Below are 22,544 nucleotides of genomic sequence, written 5' to 3'. Positions count from 1 at the left end.
ATTTCTCTCTGTCTCTCTCCCTCTCTCTCTTTCTCTCGCTCTCTCTCTGTTCAGGTGCCGGGCCCCCGGCTGACTCGACAATAGTCATTGAGGAGTTTAGGTACCTCTCTCAGAAGCTGTTTGCTGCTGTGTCTGTCTTCGCTGGTCTGGGCATCCTGCTGGGCATCGTCTGTCTGACCTTCAACATCTACAACAGCAACGTGCGGTGAGATTAGAACTTCATCTTGCACATTTAAGCAACACCGTCATTGTAGATAAGAATTTGTTCTTAACTGACTTGCCTAGTTAAATAAAAGTTCAATTCAAAAATATATTTAAAAAAAACAAACACTGGCTACAGCAAGCAATTCATCAACAACTTCAATGGCAATCCCGCTGGGTCGAGTATGATTGTCCTCCTGGTGGGTCCTGCTTGTAGGTCTCCAGATGGCTGTGGGCAAGTCACATTCACGTTTATGTGGACATATGTCATAACACTTGGCGTAACTGTCTCCAATCCATGCAAAATGCCTCATCACTTTACATTCAGTGACAGACGATGTCATGTCTATGACATTATCTTGATGCTGTAAAGTGTTGTGGACAGTGCACGTGAAACAGTGCATGTGAAACAGTGCACGTGTGGGTTTTTGTCTATATTCTCTGGTCTTTCTTCATACCCTCTTTGTGTGTGTTGTGCCAGGTACATCCAGAACTCCCAGCCCTACCTGAACAACATGACGGCAGTGGGTTGTATGATGGCCCTGGCTGCTGTGTTTCCCCTGGGGATCGACGGACACCACATCCACAGGTCCCAGTTCCCTGTGGTCTGTCAGGTAACACAGCTAAAGCCGTGGAAATGGGTTGTTCTTCTGGTGCTAGAGTAGAGGGATGTGCTGCGATGGCTTGTCAGGAGAAATTCTTTCTCTCTCTGCCTCTCTCTATTTCTCATATTCCTTAGCTCTCTCCTTCTCTCTCTCTCTCTCTCTCTCTCTCTCTCTCTCTCTCTCTCCTCTCATTATCAATATAATTTTGCTTTATTGGCATAATAAAAATAGCATTTGTATTGCCAAAAAAGTAAAAATATTGAATCATCAAAATCTCTCTCTTTCCCCCTCTGTCTAGTTCCGTCTGTGGCTGCTCGGCCTGGGCTTCAGTCTGGCCTATGGCAGCATGTTCACCAAGATTTGGTGGGTACACAATCTCTTCACAAAGAAGGAGGAGAAGAAGGAGAAGAGGAAGGTAAGCCTTTTAAGAGGGCCAGAGGAGGGAACAGGGAATCTCCAGAGTCTACAGTACTGAATGTGTGGTGCTGGCAGATAAACAATCTCCTTCAACTTTAGAGTAAGGTTACATAAGCCTCTGGGAGATGTGCTTTGCTCTGCATGTTAAAGTATCTCTGTATATTCTCTACTCTGGGATATACTGCAGTAGAATACAGTAGAATACAGTAGAGTACAGTAGAGTAGAGCAGAGTAGAACAGAGTACATTAGAGTAGAATAGAGTAGAATAGACAACAGAGTAGAATAGAGTACAGTGGAGTACAGTAGAGTAGAGTAGAATAGAATACAGTAGAGTAGAGCAGAGTAGAATAGAGTACATTAAGAGTAGAAAAGAGTAGAATAGACAACAGAGTAGAATAGAGTACAGTGGAGTACAGTAGAGTACAGTAGAGTACAGTAGAGTAGAATAGAGTAGAGTAGAATAGAATATAGTAGAGTACAGTAGAGTAGAATATAATACAGTAGAGTGCAGTAGAGTACAGTAGAGTAGAATAGAATACAGTAGAGTACAGTACAGTACAGTAGAGTAGAATAGAGTACAGTAGAGTACAGTAGAGACAGAGACGGGAGTCACACAGACACACGTACGCACACACACACACACTCACTCACTCACACGCATACAGAAAGATACCTACACACACACTCATACCCGTGATGTGCACACTATCAACTTGATTACGTATGCACGTGTGTGTCCTCTCTAAGATAGTGTGTCCTGAAGCTGGGAAAACACTGTGTGTGTGTCCTCTGTAAGATAGTGTGTCCTGAAGCTGGGAAAACACTGCGTGTGTGTGATGTGTTGTGGGAATTCTTCTAAGTCCTAATCAGAAGAATGAGAGATTAAGCCATTTATGGAGCATTTATGAATATGTATGAATGTTAAAGTTCTAAGTGGAAATCCAACCTTCGGGGGCTTTATTAGTTGAGCCAATGCAAGACGAATCAGGTTGACTTTCAACTCTCTTTAATGGCCGTGCAAGGGCAATTTGCCAAAGAGCTCTGTGAAAGTACTTTTAAAAAGTTTCCAAGTCAGAATATGGCAAAACTAGTGAAGGCAGTCAAATCATTTCATGCACCTGAAGTGAAGAGGTGACAAGGTCTATGCGATACGGTTTGGTTATGTCTGGGGTGAACGGTTGCAGGGCTAGAAGCCAGCCAGAATGAAGTGATGGAAAATGAAGAAGCATGTTGTTTATATTGCATACATCATTGTTGGACCCCATTTCTTCTTGATATGTTACTCATTCAAAACCCACTGTTGTGCATTTTGCATCCACTGCCTAGTAACTCCTCAATTTACACTTAGAATATTTCAATGTTATCGTCTAAATGCCAGTTAATTTATGTGTGCTTCATTTATTTAACCAGGGGAGCCCATTGACATATGAATCTCTTTTTAAAGGGAGCTCTGATAACTGATGTATTCTGTGCCTGATACACTTATACAATACTGTAATCTGTTTACATTTTATCTACTGGATGCTTGTGGACTCACTGCATTACCCTTGGTCCTTGGATTGTGATTGGTTCTCCTGTATCCCTGCAGCACCTGGAGCCATGGAAACTCTATGCAACAGTTGGAGTGTTACTAGCCATAGACGTCCTGTCACTCATGATTTGGCAGATTGTGGATCCATTACACATCACAGTAGAGGTACAATGACACTGTCACATCGGTCACACCCCTGGACCTTTTTCCTAATGTTGTTGTGTTACAGACTGGATTCAATATATATATTTTTTTGTCAATACCCCAAAATGACAAAAATGAAAACATGTTTTTAGATTTTTCTGCAAATGTTTTGAACATTTTATACAGAAATATCACATTTACATAAGTATTCACACTCCTGAGTCAGTACTTGGTAGAAGCACCTTTGGCAGCGTTTACAGCTGTGAGTCTTTGTGAGTACGTCTCTAAGAGCTTTCCACACTTGGATTGTGCAACATTGTTCTTTTCCAAATTCTTCAACTCTGTCAAATTGGTTGTTGATCATTGCTAGACATCATTTTCAGGTCTTGTCATAGATTTTCAAGAAGATTTAACTTGGTCACTCAGGAACATTCACTGTCTTCTTGGTAAGCAACTCCCGTATAGAGTTGGCCTTGTGTTTTGGGTTATTGTCCTGCTGAAAGATGAATTAATCTCCCAGTGTCTGGTGGACAAAAAGACTGAAACAGATTTTCCTCTAGGATTTTGCCTGTGCTAAGCTCCATTTCTTTTTTTATTATGAAAAACTCCCAGTCCTTAATGATTACAAGCATACCCATAACATGATTCAGCCACCATTATGCTTGAAAATATGGAGAGTGGTATTCAGTAATGTGTGTATTGAATTTGCTCTAAACATAACACTTTGTATTCAGGACAAAAAAATCTAATTGCTTTGCCACATTTTTTTCAGTATTACTTTAAGTGTCTTGTTGCAAACAGGATGTATATTTTGGAATACTTTTTATTCTGTACAGGCTTCCTTCTTTTCACTCCATCAATTAGGTTAGTATTGGGGTGGAAGGTAGCCTAGTGGTTAGAGCGTTGGGCCAGTAACCGAAAGGTTGTCGAATCAAGTCCCCGAGGTGACAAGGTAAAAACCTGTCGTTCTGCCCCTGAACAAGGCAGTTAACCCACTGTTCCTAGGCCGTCATTGTAAATAAGTATTTGTTCTTAACTGACTTGCCTAGTTAAATGATGGTTAAATGAAAATTGTGGTGTAATAACATTGTTGATCCATCCTCAGTTTTCTCCTATCCCAGCCATTAAACTGTAACTGGTTTAAAGTCATCATTGGTCTTATGGTGAAATCCCTGAGCGGTTTCCTTCCTCTCTGGCAACTCGGTTGTAGTGATACACCATCCAAACTGTAAGTTAATAACTTCACCATTCTCAAAAGGGATATTCAATGTCTGCTTTTTTTTCATTTTGACCCGTTTACGAAAAGGCTTTCTTTGCGAGGCATTGGAAAACCTCCCTGGTCTTTGTGGTTGAATCTGTGTTTGAAATTCACTGCTCGACTGAGGGACCTTACAGATAATTGTATATGTGGGGTACAGGGATGAGGTAGTCATTCAAAGATTCATGTTAAACACTATTATTGCACACATAGTGAGTCCATGCAACTTTACTACTGAACTTATTTAGGCTTGCCATAAAAAGGGGGTTGAATATTTATTGACTCAAGACATTCCAGCCTTTCATTTTTTATTGTTTTGTAAACATTTCTAAAAACATAATTTCACTTTGACATTATGGGGTATTGTGTGTAGGCCAGTGACCAAAAATCTAAATGTAATCCATTTTAAATTCAGACTGTAACACAACAAAATTCCTTATTCGAAAGGCACTCGCACATCTGAGCTATCTTTTTTGCATGGGCATGGTAACAGTTGAATAACATGAGAAAAAAATAAGAAACCCACACACCACTCTTGATAGTATCACTGTTCTTTAATTGGCTTTTACATATCGGCCACACGGCCTTCGTCAGGCTGTAACAAAATGTGTAAGAAGTCAAGGGGTGTGAATACTTTCTGAAGGCACTGTCCTCTATGTGGTATTAGCTTTCATATGTAAGCACTGTCACATGTCTAGTGTTCAACAAAAGATGATTGCTTTGATGTCAGCCATCTTATTGTTCATTTACTTTCTACATGTCAGTTTTAAAGTGAATGAATTGCAGATATCACACGGAATGTCGTTCACTCTGTCTCCTGTTCTCTCTCACTTTCCCTCTCACTTCCTCTTTCACTTCCTCTCTCTCTCTCCCGCTCTCTCTCTCTCTCTCTCCCACTTTCTCTCTCTCTCCCACTTTCTCTCTCTCTCTCTCTCTCTCTCTCTCTCTCTCCCACTTTCTCTCTCTCTCTCCCACTTTCTCTCTCTCTCTCTCTCTCTCTCTCTCTCTCCCACTTTCTCTCTCTCTCCCACTTTCTCTCTCTCTCTCTCTCTCTCTCTCTCTCTCTCTCTCTCTCTCTCTCTCTCTCTCTCTCTCTCTCTCTCTCTTTCTCTCTCTCTCTCTCTCTCTCTCTCTCTCTCTCTCTCTCTCCCACTTTCTCTCTCTCTCTCCCACTTTCTCTCTCTCTCTCTCTCTCTCCCTCTCTCTCCCACTTTCTCTCTCTCTCCCACTTTCTCTCTCTCTCTCTCTCTCTCTCTCTCTCTCTCTCTCTCTCACTCTCTCTCTCACACACACTTCCTCCCCCACCCTCTCTCTCTGAGTAGAAGTTCACTAGGGAGGCCCCTAAAGGAGACTTGGATGTCCTGATTCAGCCCCTCCTGGAGCACTGCACTTCAGAGAAGATGAACACATGGCTCGGTATCCCTCCTCTATTCCTTACTCCTTCTCTCTTATCTGTACTTCTCTCTCTCACTCCCTTGTTCCCTCTTTTTTCCACTCTCTCACTCCCTCAATCCCCAGTCCATTCATTGTAAATGAAACACTCCTCGTATCTCAGCCCCCCACATTAGCTTTCTCTCTTTTTTTTGTCTGACCCCACTTTTTCCTTCCCTCCTCTCATTCCTCTCATTCCTCTCACTCCTCTCCTCTCCCCTCCTCTCACTCACTCAAGACAGTCATTCCCTGCCTTTATCTTTCCCTCATATGCTTTTTATCTTCTCCTTTCATTTGTCTTTCTCTCACTATTGCCATACTGCCTCTCGTCCTGACAGTGGCAGCTCTTCTGAATGCATAATACTGTCAAATTCAATTAATATGAGTCACAAACTGTGCCATTGCCCCATAGCATTCCCTCTCTGTGCTATGCAAATATATTGTCACCCCACTGAGCGACCTAATGAAAGAACAATGGACACTTGGACAGAAGAAATAAAGGGGGAATATGCATTACCTTTAGTCAACTGCCTAACATCACTCCATCGTCTTCACTTTCCATCTCTCTCTCTCTCTCTCTCTCATTCTGTCTCTCTCTCTCTCATTCTCTCTCTCTCTCCTACTTTGTCTCTCTCTCTCTCCACCAGGTGTAGTGTATGGCTACAAGGGACTGCTGCTGTTGCTGGGGATATTTCTGGCCTACGAGACCAAGTCTGTTTCCACGGAGAAGATCAATGACCATCGAGCCGTGGGGATGGCTATTTACAACGTGGCTGTGAGTCTCAACCATCACAGGGGGAGTGCTCTGGTTTCCGCTCTACATTTTAGGCAGTCCATCGAGCGAAGGAACTCAAAGCAACAATTAACTACTGGTAGAAAGGTAGCAGGGGCTAGGCATTGTCTCAGTGTGGACATGAGATTCAATGATTTATTAGTGCATAGTGATAACATACGGCTAAGGCTTGTTATTTATGGTGGTAAGCATGTGCTCATAAATGTATTTTTGGAAGACATATTTTTGGCGCTAAAGCAAAATGTTAGTGCTATACTTAAACAATCATTTGAATTTGATTTGAATCGGTGAAGGATCATCACCAGTAGAGGTATTTAAGCTTCACTTTAACTGATATAGCAGCGATAACATACAGCACCGTTGCACCATCTAAGTTTTGCAAACAAGTAGCCATAGCCATTCGGTAACCCTCACACAGGTGAGCAAATCCATTAAATGTCTGGTAATGTAGACTTTTGCTGGAACAAACCACTGCTCTTACACAGGCAACATTTTTAAAATAACTTTAGCTTTAGGCTGGGTTTCTATTTCGGCTCAACAATGTGCAAACATTTTAGTACTCTCTGAACAAGGATTTACATAATTGCCAGAACTTGCCCAGATTCCCATCTCAAAACAGCTTAATGAGGAACCGAAACACTTATGACTGAAAACCACCCACAGTTTTACTTCTTTTGACTCCGCATTTGCTGTGGGGGGGGGGTTATGCAATTATGAAGTACATACAGTCTTTTTTTTTTTTTGCAAAGCAGAGGAAAGAACATTTAATTGATCAATCATTCATATAGCTTGATGAAATCGTTAAACACAGCTGCAGGTCCGGACAAATGGAAAGCTTAGATGTTGATTTCACCATTTTATTTAATTGTGTATATTTCATGGTGTAATACACAGAGATAAATGATACAATTCCCTACAACAATGGTGCCCCATATGAGGCCGAATCCTTTAAAATGTCAATATTTATTGTATCTGCAAAGGCCTCCTTGTTGGGAAGCAGAGAGCTTTTGGAAGGCTTGATATTGTGATGATGTGCCAGTATGGCCACTATGACTTTATAATGATGTTTTCATGTGAGGAACCTCGTTGGAATGATAAGCAGCTGCCGACCGCTTTTTTAGATCTTATTTTCCTCTCTCACCTCTCTCTTGATATTTACCTCTTTGTTTCTCTCTCTCTCTCGCTCTCGCTCTCTCTCTCTCTCTCTCAATCCCCCCGTCTCTGCAGGTGTTGTGCATGATCACGGCTCCCGTCACTATGATCCTCACATCACAGCAGGATGCTTCCTTTGCCTTTGCCGCTCTGGCCATAGTGTTCTCTGTCTACATCACCCTGGTGGTGCTCTTCGTGCCCAAGGTACAGTATACTGTATAGAACAGGGCTGTGTCCCAAACGGCACCCTATTCCCTTTATAGTGCGCTACTTTGGACCAGGGCTCTGCTCGAAAGTAGTGCACTGTATAGGGAATAGGGTGCCATTTGGGACGTTGCCTAGGACTGAGTCATTTAGCAGCCGTGTTTAATGTACACTTGCATCAGCACTCGAAACAAAGTCTCAATACTTTCTTCAATGTTAACATTTCCAAATTCACATATAGTATATGGTTCGTCTCTGTCTCTCTGGCTGTGTAGAGTAAAACTCTATTCTATTCTAGATGCGCAGGCTGATTACACGTGGTGAGTGGCAGTCGGAGCAGCAGGACACGCTGAAGACCGGCTCGTCCACCAACAACAATGATGAGGAGAAGTCTCGCCAGCTGGAGAGAGAGAACCGTGAACTTCAGAAGATCATACAGGAGGTACAGTACACACTTTATGATGCACCTTAGCTGTCAACATAGAATCACAATACATCTAGATTGAAATATGTCTAATACGTATAATATACATCTGAATTATTGGAACTAGTAATCAATCATTCAGCCAATCTTTATCATACAGGTGGTACTATAATACACACTCACTTTGATACCTTAGATATCAAAGTATAATCAAAATGCATTTATTAAAATACATCTAATACGTCTGAATTATTTGACCTAGCAAACAACCAATCAATCTTTCCAATCATTATTATTATTATTTTTTTACAAAGAGATACATTTGGTTTGATTAATACATGATTAATACATTATAAATACATGTCTAATTCATGCTCAATTAATGCGTAATGAAGGATTCCTCTTTACCCATGAGTATCCAGTATTAATAAGACCTCTTCCTCTTCCGTGCTCTCAGAAAGAGCAGAGGGTATCGGAGCTCCGCAACCAGCTGGTTGAGAGACAGGCCCTGCGCAACCGACGACGGCCCTCATCCGGCACCAACCAGAACCACAGCAACTCGTCCCCGCCCTCTTCCCAGCCAGACCCCAAGTCTCTCCTGCCCCCACCCGGTTACCCCAACCCCGCGTCGGACAATCACTCCTCCTTACCGCCCTCCTTCTCCAACTCCTCCAACCTGTACCAGGCGGACAGCAAGATTAGTCGCAACCACTGTCACAACAGCCAGATCCCCCTGCTCTACAAGTGAAGGGGGTGGGGTGCTAGAAGAGCCCAGAGCGCACGGAGGAACGAACACACATGGAGGCACTGTGACTTTCACTTGTTATGGAAAAAGAGCACAAGCTACTGATATTGACAGAGTGAGTGGAGGCACACGACAACAGAGGGCTTTTCCATTCACTACAGGCTGCGGTGAGGCGAGTCACACGGGGTAACACCAGTCTTTCTCACAGTCTATCTCACTGTGGGAACCTGAAGCACTTGTGACTAGTAATACGAGTTATTGAATAAGAGACAAGCACATCCCAGAGTAACCCTCAGTCTACTTGTGGAGACAAAAAATGGACAGATCTCCCTTTTTCATTCCTCTTCTTTCCTCCTTCCCTCTGTTTGTTTTCTCGTTCTGTTGTGCAGATGTATCTAGGATCTCCGGGAGGACTTTGTGTACTGTGTGTGTGTTTGCTCCTTTTTGACTCCCGTCTCTGCCTATTTGTCTTCGGTTTGTTGAAATAGCGAAGCACATGGTAATTGATTAATATTGTTATTACATAATGTATGTTATGTTATGTCATGGATTCAATGTTGTGCCCTATATTTAGTTCCCAGTGGATTCAATTGACTGGATTTCATATCAAAACGCCATCGAAACTCAAAGTGTAAAGTCATCCTAACTGAAGGTGAATTACCAACATCATTGCCATATACAGTAGAGGGTTTTGGAATGGACAAACCCTCCTTTTGGGACAATAGCAAGATTTTTGTGGATGTTTTGCTGTATACCTATTCAAGTACAGCTTTGTATCTTCAATCACATGTTTGCTGTTGTATCCGCTTGAATAGATGAAACCCATTTGATAAGAAAACGGTGTCATGTGATATGTAACCTAATCCGTTTTCTATGTACCATCCTTTTGAACGTTTTCAATTGGACTTGAATGGATATGTTCCCGACATTTAGAATTTTCTTTGTCAATAACTGTTTTTCCTTAAAGACAATCTGAATATAAATGTAAATGTACATGCCTGCCACACGTTGGTCTTATATTTGACGTTTCTTCCCGAATTTCCCCTCCCGATTTTAGCTTTGTACAATCACGTCTGTGAACGTGACGACGAAGACTATATGTAACGGTTTTGTAAAGGATTCTGACATGCGTATTCGACAGTTAATATATACGTGCATTCCCATTCATTAGCAATTTGTCAAAATGTATGAAGCAATGATATAGCACAGCTTTGTCGGTAAGTAACGTACGAGGCGTTACTTTTCCAAATAGCGTGATCTCATGTTGCACTATAGTTCCAAACAAAGTTTCAGGTCGGGATTTTGTTGCCGTTCTAATGACATACTGTAGCTCAGGGTATAGGAAAGTGAGATACACAACTTCTCCATAGGAAGTTATTGGATGAAATAGTCCATATGTATTAACTGTACATGGAGAACATTGGGTAATATTGTAATATATGTATGCCGAAGATTATTTAGAGAAATATACTCTTGCACATGTATGAATATACACTGAGTGTACAACACATTAGGAACACCTTCCTAATATTGAGATGCAGCCCCTTTTTTTACCCTCAGAACAGCCTCAATTGGCCGGGAAATGGCCGTACAAGGTGTTGAAAGCGTTCCACAGGGATGCTGGCCCATGTTGACGCCAATGCTTCTCACAGTTGTGTCAAGTTGGCTGGATGTCCTTTGGGTGGCGGACAATTCTTTATTACACACGGGGAAACTGTGGTGAAAAATCCAGAGCGTTGCACTTCTTGACACACTCAAACCGGTGCGCCTGGCACCTACTACCGTACCCTGTTCAAAGGCTCTTCAGTCTTTTGTCTTGCCCATTCACCCTCTGACTGGCTCACATACACAGTCCATGTCTCAGTTGTCTCAAGACTTAAAAATCCTTCTTTAACCCGTCTTCTCCCCTTCATCTACACTGATTGAAGTGGATTTAACAGGTGACATCAATAGGGGATCATAGCTGTCACCTGGATTCACTTGTTCAATCTATGTCATGGAAAGAGCAGGTGTTCCTAATGTTTTGCACATGCAGTGTATATAACTGGATTTGAAGATATTTGTATACACTATATTTACAATTTTAAATGTTGATACAATATCAGATTATATGCATTCAAATATATGGATAATCATAGTTAAATAAACCCATTGTTTTTCACTGAATGTATGTGTATCGTGTTGTGTCAATTGGACTAATAAGGAGCAGAATTTAATTTAAACACCCTCATCAACCCTGAAATGTGACAAAACACTTCATTATAGGTTGAATGGGCATTTTATGACAGAAAATATGTGGTATCATAACCATGTCCCAAAGGGACAAGCATGTCACACACAGCTGTTTTAACCACTAGATGGCACCATCAGTTAATGACACCCAAGGGATTCTGTTGTTTATTCATCTAGAATCTACATTCAAATTGAACGATAGCCCTCCCAGGATCAAAAGTCATTTCAGTCCCATACAATCTGCTTCCACTTCATAATTGATTGACCTATTAACCAATGGGTATTGGTGTCATTTCTTATCAGAAGGCAATATGAACTCAAAGATTGAGATCGTAATATGAGCTGAAAGTGAAAGGCAGACATACATGTTACACAACAGCCAGCTGCAAAGGGTCATGGTAAATGACAAACTCATCTTGGAACAATATTTTTTTTTTAACCTTTATTTAACTAGGCAAGTCAGTTAAGAACAAATTCTCATTTACAATAACGGCCTACCCCGGGCCAAACCCAGACGACGCTGAGCCAATTGTGCGCCGCCCTATGGGACTCCCAATCACAGCCGGATGTGATACAGCCTGAGGATGTTTGTGGGACAAACACATTTTCTCATGCACAACTAGTATTTCAGCTCAGATGTTCACAGCCCGCCACCCATCCACCTGGCTGAAAACCTATGATGCTTTCGAGGAGGAGGAGGAGGAATAAGGTCAGTGGGGGGAATCCCCAGACATGGCTTAAGGCAGATGTGGGCCCTCTCACTTGAGACAGCGGGAAATAAATAAGGGAATTTCCCTTGTTTTGGTCTGACATCATTGGGGATGCACTTTGTATTACAATTTCTGGTGCAAGCTGCTCAAGAACAGATGTAGGGCTTTAATTCAATCTGTATCGCTGAAGTTGAGCGTTGTGGAGTGATTGAAATTTAAAGGCAATGTTCCCACGTTAGTGGAGACAGCATTCACGGTGAACGTTGCACATGTCGGCTCAATCTGAAATGACCTTTACATTTCTATCGCGGAGTCTGTAACGCTTAAACTTTACAGAATGAATAGAGCCCTTAGTGTTAATGTACTGCTAAAGTCAAAACCTATTTACTGTCAACCACATAAGACCGTTGGATATGTCCAGACCCGCCCGGCCCCGCCCCACTCCAAACTGCGTAATTATATACAATCAAACTTTGAGTCTCCTAAAGTTGAGAACATTTAGAATTTATTACAGTTGATTCAAGCACTCTGAATAGGTGACAAATAAAATACACACAATCACATTTTAAATAGACATAGTACATCAATACATTCATTAAAATAACTTAATATTGTAGCAATGTATTCTGATAGGCCTAGTATAGGCTACTGCTAGATGTGAATCAAAATAACTTATGCTACAGTACTCCACAGTTGCCTACTGTATTTTCATATAAATAGTAAATATCATTATTTTAAGTTAATATGTATTTTCATATAAATAGTAAATATCATTTTTTTAAGTTAATATGTATTTTCATATAAATAGTAAATATCATGTTTTTAAAGTTAATATGTATTTTCGTATAAATAGTATTAAAACAAATAATAAAAGTAAGTTAATATAAAAAACCCAAAGTCATAATATTATTTGCTGCAAAATCTATGATACAGAGAATGGACAATCATCATGTATGGACAAACAATAATCATTTCTTAAACTTTTTCAGTTGACAAAATAACCATTAAGATTAGACCTATCTCCTTTGAGATTGCTCAGTTACCATAAAATTGCAACACTAAAATAAGAGTTTTAACGTAAAACTTTTATAACAAATATTCACCTCTGGCCTGCCTCTCTCTCATCATAGTGCAAACACACCAAAGAAGTTCTTGCCCTGCTCTGGCTCCACGTCGGTCAGTCGATTGGTCTCAGTCCACAGTTTGTCCCCTTCATTCAGCTGAAACACCGCACTAAGGTAAACTGCATTATACCAGCCTTCGCCAATATTGGACTCAGCATTACCGTAGTTTTGTTGACAAACTGACCTTACCCCGCTAAGTAGATTACCCTTAACCCCGATGGAGTCCGAATAGCGCCAAATAACGTGACTCAGAGGAGTGGTACGCTCGCCCGGGCCGTTGCACTTGACCCTAAACGAAGCCTGGCTGTAAACGAAGAAGAGCCCAGTGTGTGGGATGAGGATTTGGTTCCCTTGTAGCTTGAACCCACCCTGGGAAAAGGCCTGGCCGTCATCCTTTCTCCACTGCAATGTGTCAGTGGTAAGATTAGGATTGTATTCACCTGGCATTAGAGGGAAGAAAGGCCCATTGTTACAACTTTGAGGCCCCAGGGTCCAGCTGGTAGCTATTTGTTCTTACAAAGCTCTCGTCAATTTACTCTGGAGGCAACAAGAGACAAGCTAATGATTAACCAACTTCCTTGCTTCCTTGTGTTGTGCTTTAATTTTTGTCAATGAAAATGTTTGAAAAAAATCCCAGGGCTTCCCCAATATAAATACTTACTAACCCACTAGACACTGTTTTAAACCTTAAACCTTATTTTTGAATGGGGATGTTTAAAAATAATCCCCTAGCTTCTACAATGGAAAGACACTAAGACATACTAGCCCACTAGACATGTTTTAACCTTCAACAGACACAGTCCAGGCTGGCTGCAAAAGGTTATAGGTCACTCACCCTCTAAATGGATGGCTGCTTTTGCATTGCCGGAAATCTGCTTCAATGTATTGTGGGTATCTGAGGGAGAGAAAAATATTAGTCCCGAATAACACCAGCAAAAGCCATGACATTACCTACAACTGTAACCTTTAATTAAAGCAATTACAGTGAGAAGAAATTCAATGAAAAAGGGGCATCTGTCAAACAAATAATCACCTTTTGCACCAATGAATATCTCCAGCTGAGGCTCCATTCCATCCTGCATCTGTGAGAGAAACCAAGAGGATGTTAGTTGATTGTACGGTTCTCCATTTCAGAAATGTGGTAAATGTTGGCCCCATTGGAGTTCCTTACCGTTGCCAGTCTTCCATGCTGACACCAGGCAAAGAGCAGGGCTGCTGCCGCACATAAAGCTGCTATTAAGAGAACGCCACACAGCCTCCATAGCCAACCTCTGGAGGCCTTTGTCTCAGCGACAGCTGTCACTGTTGTCTTGTACACAGGGCCACTGTCCACAAGGCTATTTTCAAGGCCCCTCTCCATGTCGCCAGTTGTCATCGCATACCCCTCCATACTTCTGTTGAATGAGGTTCAAACTCTTGACTCTTGGCTCTTGGTGGCAGTGGAAAAGTCTAGCAACTGAATAATAGCTTTGAATATCTCCTAAATATCTTCTTTGTTTTTACAGAGTTGTAGCTTGATAGGTGTCCTGTGTTTTGCTCGTTTGTTAGAATGGACTTCTGACAGAAGCCCTGTCGTTTTTATGCTCGGCCTGCTACTAGCACAAAAGGGGAAACTCCAGTGATGTCACCCAGTGAGTGGAGACATAGCAGAGTAGCAGCAGACTGTGGAGAGATGGTTATGGTTCAAAGTAAAATAAAATCCACAGAACAGCTCTGCCAAACTGGGATTCCAATGGGTAGGTGTGGTTGCAGGATGGGGTTAAGGCAAAACAGGACGTTCAACTTGAAAGTTAATTCCTTGTGCAACAGTGTAGTTTTTCTATTTGGTAACCAGAATGTACAGTAACTTCTCAGCTATATACTGAAACTGCATTTACATAAAACAAGGAATTCTCAATAAGTCGTGTGTGTATTTATTGTGTAATTACACAATGCATGTGAATACCATTAAACTCCATGGTATTTTTGCTACTTAATGTAAAGTGTAGCAAAGCCACTTTTGACTTGAACTTTAGTTAGTGATTTTTATTCAGTCTTATTCACCAGCTGTTTGTAATGCTGTTTGTCTGGTAATAGTCATACATTTAAAATAGTAAACAATTATGATATTTATTGATTACATAGAACTTGCTGCACTGAAGTTGTTAATAACTGGATGTAAAATGAATACTTCTACACCTACACAATCACAATACATTCAAAGTTACACAAGGACAGGCTCAGGAGAAATAAAAGACTGTTGTAAATATCCCTCTTTTCTGTTTCAGAACTGGTTTCGTACATAACCCTTTCCAAACCCCCAAACAGGTTTTTGACTTCTCTTTATTGACCCAATCTGGCTTCCGTATTTCGCTGCCCTCCCTGACTGGTTGTGCGAGTTTGCAGCATAACCCGGTTTATTTGTGGGATTTCCATCACCCATACACTACCTGAACTGAGTTTTATTTGCATATTGTTTCGTCATCTAATTTCTGTTTCTGTTAGTGATAAACAAGCACTGTATACCTTCAAAACATGGTTAAAACTATAATTTGGATAAAATATATGGAACAGCATCATAGCTCTGTCTATGAATTTGAGAGTGGTTAAGTTTGAATTCTCTGTTGTTTCTCACTTTCTTTTTTATTCCTTTTTTTGGTCAAGTGTATTGAGGCTTTTGTTAAATGCACTTGAAATAAACTGTGATTTGATGATTTACATTTCCCCAGTCCCAGTCCTTGGCTGTCTACCAAAACAAGTAACTGGGGTGACCAGACCGAGCCGCAGACTGCAGCTTCAATGTAGTGTATAGGGCCAATGTATCACCGCTGGTAAAGGTAGTTTGGAGCACTGTCACGTAACACTGTTTTACATGCACTGTGTCACTGTTTCCTTATGTATTCTTATGTGCAAATACAAGCACTATAGGTATGACCATCAGGGAAGCTAGGAGTATTGTCACAGTGTTTTATGTATTGTCATTCAGTTGTAATACCTGAGAACTGTTACGTTGGTATAAAGGGTCGGGAGACAGGAGTACCTCGAATAAATACACACGCGCACAATGATTAACACACTGGACGAGACCCGCAATCATCTACGCAATCCACAAGGGCATGAAAGCCAAAACACACAGTACAGGTACTCACATGCACCAATGGACATTGTAACAATAACCAACCCCCCAATGGAAACCAATATATACAAATACTAATCCGTGGGAATAGGGGACAGGTGTGTATGATGAAAGTTCCAGAGGGATCCGTGACAAGAACTGAGATCTCACCTCTGATTCATCTCTCATGTTAGTGTGTAGCAATGTTTCCAAGACTATGACTACCTGCAAATACACGCCAACCGCAATATCTAGGAAAGAGCAGGGAAGCATTAGGGAATACTTCAGGGGTCATCTGAAATATAATACAGGAACCTCTCATACTGAATTCTATTGAGGAAAGAAAGAGTCCTTTTGATTGTGAGGAACACAAGTATTGTGATAAAGAGAGGAAACATCTACCTGAGACCTCATATCTCGATGCCCTTCCCTCTGCCCTATTAGCAATACCTTCACCTCAATCCTTCCACCCCTCTCTGTAGCAGGGCCGTGGTCCAACCCTTCCTCTCTCTGAAGTTTCAACATTACCCACCACTATCTCTGGCCATCAAATACTTTGTGGTGGCAGGTAGGCTAGCAGTTAAGAGTGTTGGACCAATAAAAGAAAGGTTGTTGGTTTGAATCCCCAAGCAGACTAGGTGATACATCTGGTGATGTGCCCTTGAGCATGGCACTTAATGTCAGTTGCTCTTCATGAGCATGTATGCTAAATGACTAAAATATAAAAAGCCTCCCATCCCCCTTTAAGTAATGATGTAATTGGCCCTACTTTGGATTCACCTATCTGTGACTGAAAGCTGGGTCTCCTGCCAGAACAGTGTATTAGCCTAACTAGGTATTGGCTTGGGGTCTCATCAGTTTAGGTCTCATCAGGACTCATCACGTGGACCTTGATCACAGAACCAACTGGATATTTCATGTCCATCCAAGTTACCTCAGGGATTACTTCTAGGAACAGAGAAGCAGGCTTTTTCTTACTATTCGATCTGTTTATGTACTAAGATGGTAGTGATACATATCCTTAGGGACGTCAGAGGGGTGATTCATTCTGTTTCCTCTCCCATTGGCTGAAAGAGCATTTGATAACAAAATTGTTATCATTGTTATCAACATTCTGAAAACATTTTTGTTGTTAAATGCAGATTGTCTCATGAGGTAAGCTGAAGGAAAATAAATTGTGGCCCACACACTGAAATATTCCAACATACTGTACAATGTCACCTTGTTGTGTACAGAAACAGTCAAACACACTGGCTAGTAGTTAGCACAGTAAAGTAGTTATAGTGTATGATAGGTAGGGTAAGGCAGGGTAAGTCGTGCTACTAGGTAGGGTAAGGCAGGGTAAGTCGTGCTACTCTGTGATAATCTGTCAGGCAGGACAGCAGATATGAGTAAATAAACATATTTTACTCAACATATAATAAATGCAATACAAAAACAGAGCCCACAATAACGGACCTTCCTACATAGAAACAATCACTCACAAACAAACATAGGGGAACAGAGGGTTAAATAATGAACAGGTAATTGGGGAATTGAAACCAGGTGTGTAAGACAAAGACAAAACAAATGGAAAATGAAAAGTGGATGGCGATGGCTAGAAGGCCAGTGACGTCGACCGCCGAATGCCGCCCGAACAAGGAGAGGGACCGACTTCGGTGGAAGTCGTGACAGTATCTAATTTTTAACAAGCTGTTACGGAAAGCCAAATAAAAAAATATATTATATAAAAATTGACATTCTTTATTTAAATCTAATATTTTTTCTCAATGATTCTGGTTGGTTTTCTACTCAAAATGTGCTAAAACTACATCAAAACATCAGGAAAGGCGCCAGAGTATGCATGTCTTCCCATCCATTGAAATCCATTTTCACCCCAATTCCGTGATATCCAATTGGTAGTTACAGTCTTGTCCCATTGCTGCAACCCCTGTACGGACTCGGGAGAGGCGAAGGTCGAGAGCCATGCGTCCTCCGAAACACGATCCTGCCAAGCCGCACTGCTTCTTGACACACTTCTCGCTTAACCCGGAAGCCAGCCACACCAACGTGTTGGAGGAAACACCTTACAACATGCAACCATAGTCAGCGTGCATGCACCTAGCCCGCCACAAGGAGTCGCTAGAGCGTGATGGGACAAGGACATCCTGGTCGGCCAAACCCTCCCCTAACCAGGACGACGCTGGGCCAATTGTGCGCCGCCTCATGGGTCTCCCGGTCATGGCCGGCTGCGACACAGGCTGGAATCGAACCAGAGTCTGTAGTGACGCCCTAAGCACTGCGAAGCAGTGCCTTAGCCTTCATTTGTTGCATTGAGTGGATTTCATATTTTGCACATGCATATTGTCTAAGCATATTGTGTGGGTAAGCCTGGGGTAAAATGTACACAACTCTATGTGTCTACATATTTTGGAGCTCGCATACGTTGAACTGAACAAATCTAGCTAGCAAGCAAAAACAACCTGACAAATGAACACCATACTCCACCTCAAACAATTTTCCAAGATGGATTTCTAAGAAAAACTTGGTCAAATTCAGAGAGGGAGACCAACATCTGCGCTCCCTGACCTTCATCAGATGAAGAGACAAAGTCTTCAGATTGGGGCAAAGAAACGATGCTGATGGCCTCTGGATATGATACCTGGCTGTCAAGGAATCAACCGGCTTTCTGCTGTTGGTCTATGGGGAGATTTTCAGCTAAACTGAGGCACTCCTTTGTGTTCTGCAGAATAAAATAATGAAAATGGGGTTCTGCTGCGCATGTATCAGGGAAACAAGGAAAGTTGTGGATGCCCAGGGACAAGAGTTTGACACTTTCTATGATCGGTTTGAGGAGAAATGCACCACACTTGGCCTGACAGACACAGCAAACCGGAGCAGACAGCTGATGAAATGAGAGGAATGTTTTACAACATTTTGGACAATATCAGTATTCAAATGAAAGCCAGGTTTGATCATTTTGTCATCTTTGGCCCTCATGCCAATCGAGACTGAGAGCCTTTTCAAACTCCAAAAGAATAAAGAAGACTTCTACAATATTGTCACTGAGAGGTTTACCCTGAAGGACAGACGAATGGACTTCCTTTACAAGTAAAGGTAGGCTGAAATGCATTTTCCTTAGCAATTTGCAGGTTAGTCTACTGTTAAATGAACATGAGAATAGACCACATCCCTTTGACGTATTTGATTTATCAAGCAATTACGTTTTGATTAGACACATTCTTCAGTTATTTCGATTGTTGATATGGACATTTCGTGAGAACCTTATTTATTATATATATGTGTAATAATATTTCACATAATACGACTATGTATTTGTGTTTGTTGCACGCGCCAGGCACAGTGCATTGGAAGAATTGTAAATCCATTATGAAAGGCTATGGGGTTTGCATTGCAAACTAATCGGATGAAATGTGTCCATATATTGGTATTTTAGTGTCAGCTATTGGTTGTAACCGTGGACGCTACATCGGTCTATGGACGAGCTGAGTTGAGCAGTGTGTCATTTTGTCGGATGATATGAAATATGCCGCCATCAGAGGCTATCACTTGTGTGTCTTGGTTACATTTGGTATTTACATTTGTCAATTTAGCCTATGTCCCTCTGGTTGTTGGAGCCATCTGTTGTTTAGTGGACTTGGCCTTCATCAAGGTTTATTTGTGAGTTAATCTGGCTTTGATAATAGCCAGTGCCTACCCAGCCACTGACCTCACCGCACATCACTATCCTGTGTCTCATGGCCCTCACATGACTGAAGGACAGGCTCATCTTCTGTATTTGTCATGTGGTTCATTCATATGATCTGTTTGTAAATTAATTTCAACTACTCGGAATGTAACTGTACTTTAGGATGAACTGAAAAGCAGGAAGTAGGTCCTGAAAACAGGAGTCGAAAGAAAAAATGCTCAGGAAGGAAACCACAACAGTAAGGAAGTGATAATCAACTATAGCTTAAATTCTCACGAAAGAAGGAGCAAATATCCCTGTATTGCAGATCAGCAAGGACATCACTTTGTTTCACCACCAAACCTGATTGAAATGATTACATCAATCAGGAGGGATGGAGGTCGATTCAGTTCATTTCAGATGATGGTGAGTATGGTCCCGTGCTTTAGGACATGAAAGGAGAGCTTTCCTAAAGGGAATGTTTTGAATGTTGTCAGAACGTCCTATAGAAAATGTTTTCATAAAGATCAGTAAGGGACTTAAAGACCATTGTAGTGGCAGTAGTCCAGACAGAAGATGGCAAGTGCCTGGATTAGGGCCTGTGCTGCTTCCTGTGTGAGGTAAAGTCATACTCTACTAATGCCGTAGAGCATGAACTTGCAGGAGCGAGTGACTGCAATGATGCTTACAGAGAACGACAGGGTGTTGTCCAAGGTCACGCCAAGGTTCTTTGCATCCTGAGCGGGGGACACCATGAAGTTGTCAACCGTGATGGAGAGGCCCTGTAGCGGCCAGGCCTTCCCCGGGAGGAAGAGCAACTCCGTCTTGATGAGGTTGAGCTTGAGGTGGTGGGCTGACATCCAAGCTGAGATAGCTGCCAGGCATGCAGAGATGTGTGTCGACACCCTGGGTGTCAGAAGGGGAAGAAAAATAGTTGAGTATCATCTACATAGCAGCGATGGGGTAAAATCACTGGGAAAGCCAAGCCAGAAAATAATGAACATATTACAACCGATCTTTTGTGATAATTGCGTTGTTTGCTCTGTAACCTGTCAGATGATATACTTTGCTACTGTGATATACAGTGCATTTGGAAAGTATTCAACACCCTTGACTTTTTCCACATGTTACAACCTTATTCTAAAATGGATTCAATCGTTTTTTTACCTCATCAATCTACACACAATACCCCATAATGACAAAGCAAAAACAGGTTTTTCAAAAATGTTGCAAATGTATTACAAATAACAAACTGAAATATCACATTTACATAAGTATTCAGACCCTTTACTCAGTACTTTGTTGAAGCACCTTTGGCAGAGATTACTGCCTCGAGTCTTCTTGTGTATGATGCTACAAGCTTGGTTTCATCAGACCAGAGAATCTTATTTCTCATGGTCTGAGAGTCCTTTTAGTGCCTTTTGGCAAACTCCAAACTCCATGTGCCTTTTACTGAGGAGTGGCTTCCTTCTGGCCACACAAGGCCTGATTGGTGGAGTGCTGCAGAGATGGTTGTCCTTCTAGAAAGTTCTCTCATTTCCAAAGAGGGTCTCTCGAGCTCTGTCAGAGTGACCAAAGGCCCTTCTCCCCCGATTGCTCAGTTTGGCCGGGCGACCAGCTCTAGGAAGAGTCTTGGTGGTTCCAAACTTCTTCCATTTAAGAATGATGAGGACACTGTGCTCTTGGGGACCTTCAATGCTACATACATTTTTTGGTACCCTCCCCTGTGCCTCGACAAAATCCTGTCTCTGAGCTCTGCGGACAATTCCTTCAACCTCGTCAACTGTGGGACCTTATATAGACAGGTATGTGCCATTCCATATCATGTCCAATCAATTGAATTTACCACAGGTGGACTCCAATCAAATTGTAGAAACATCTCAAGGATGATCAATGGAAACAGGATGCACCTGAGGTCAATTTCGAGTCCCATAGCAAAGGATCTGAATACTTATGTAAATAAGTTCTGTTTTTTATTTTTAATAAATGTGCAAAAATGTCTAAAAACCTGTTTTTGCTTTGTCATTATGGGGTGTTGTGTGTAGATTGATGTGGAAAACAATTAATTTAATAGATTTTAGACTAATGTGGAAAAATGGAAGGGGTCTGAATACTTTCCGAATGCACTGTATAGGCCTAAGGCCGGGACAAAAAGAAGAAACAGTGGCAGAATAAATTCAACCACACCTTTGTTTTAATCACAAAACCAGAGAACAACCTCTGTCCGGTGAAGTCCAGAAAGCATATGACGTGGCTGTCCATGGTTCTGATTTCTACGTGTGTGTGTGTGCGCGCGTTCGTGCAAGTAGAAAAAACATGTTGACACCCTACTTGTAGAGAAACGCCAATGCCATCCTCCTCTCTTTCATGTTGACGAAACGGTCTGTCACTGTGTCATAGAGTACACGCTTTAAATTCTTGTTGTCCTTGGCTACCTGGCTAAAATGTTTGCTCGCTTGTCTAACTTCCTTTCATGGGCTACATATTTTATTTAACTAGGCAATCCGTTAAGAACAAATTCTTATTTACAACGACGCTGGGCCAATTGTGCGCCACCCTATGGGACTCTCAATCACAGCCGGTTGTGATACAGCCTGGAATTGAACCAGGGTCTGTAGTGACACCTCTGGCACTGAGATGCAGTGCCTTAGACCGGTGTGCCACTCGGAAGCCCCATAGCTACATATTTACACAGATCTTCTCCACATCACATGGTAAGAGCGGCCTGCCAGGTATTATGCAATCCAATAGTGTGCAGAGCCTGAGTCACCCAGCCCAGACAGAGTTAGAGGAGGTTGAACACAGTAGCGG

General features: G+C 41.8%; 2 protein-coding genes across 3 annotated transcripts in view; one reads left to right on the top strand and one right to left on the bottom strand.

Annotated features, from left to right (window-relative positions):
* The window catches only part of LOC112223821 (gamma-aminobutyric acid type B receptor subunit 1-like), an 88,550-nt gene extending 78,083 nt beyond the window's left edge, over nt 1-10,467 (top strand). For both annotated transcript variants that reach the window (XM_042312146.1, XM_042312143.1), the window contains 9 exons: nt 55-205; nt 683-815; nt 1,105-1,221; nt 2,813-2,920; nt 5,480-5,573; nt 6,236-6,363; nt 7,609-7,737; nt 8,036-8,179; nt 8,619-10,467. In XM_042312146.1, coding sequence (XP_042168080.1) covers nt 55-205; nt 683-815; nt 1,105-1,221; nt 2,813-2,920; nt 5,480-5,573; nt 6,236-6,363; nt 7,609-7,737; nt 8,036-8,179; nt 8,619-8,909 — 1,295 coding nt within the window. In that variant the 3' untranslated portion in view covers nt 8,910-10,467. The remainder of the gene's footprint in view (nt 1-54; nt 206-682; nt 816-1,104; nt 1,222-2,812; nt 2,921-5,479; nt 5,574-6,235; nt 6,364-7,608; nt 7,738-8,035; nt 8,180-8,618) is intronic.
* Nucleotides 10,468-12,331: 1,864 nt separating this feature from the next.
* LOC112245031 (tumor necrosis factor) lies at nt 12,332-14,549 on the bottom strand. The gene is made up of 4 exons (XM_024412972.2): nt 14,144-14,549; nt 14,006-14,054; nt 13,808-13,867; nt 12,332-13,412 (listed from the first exon to the last, which is right to left on the bottom strand). Exons 1-4 carry the CDS (start codon nt 14,360-14,362, stop codon nt 12,973-12,975), a joined length of 768 nt encoding a protein of 255 aa, XP_024268740.1. The 5' UTR covers nt 14,363-14,549; the 3' UTR covers nt 12,332-12,972.
* Nucleotides 14,550-22,544: the final 7,995 nt, after the last annotated feature.

This window comes from Oncorhynchus tshawytscha, linkage group LG03 (genome assembly GCF_018296145.1).
Source record: "Oncorhynchus tshawytscha isolate Ot180627B linkage group LG03, Otsh_v2.0, whole genome shotgun sequence".
Taxonomy (NCBI): Eukaryota; Metazoa; Chordata; class Actinopteri; order Salmoniformes; family Salmonidae; genus Oncorhynchus; species Oncorhynchus tshawytscha.
The sequence above is the reverse complement of the archived record's forward strand: the minus strand, read 5'-3'. Positions and strand labels throughout refer to the sequence as shown.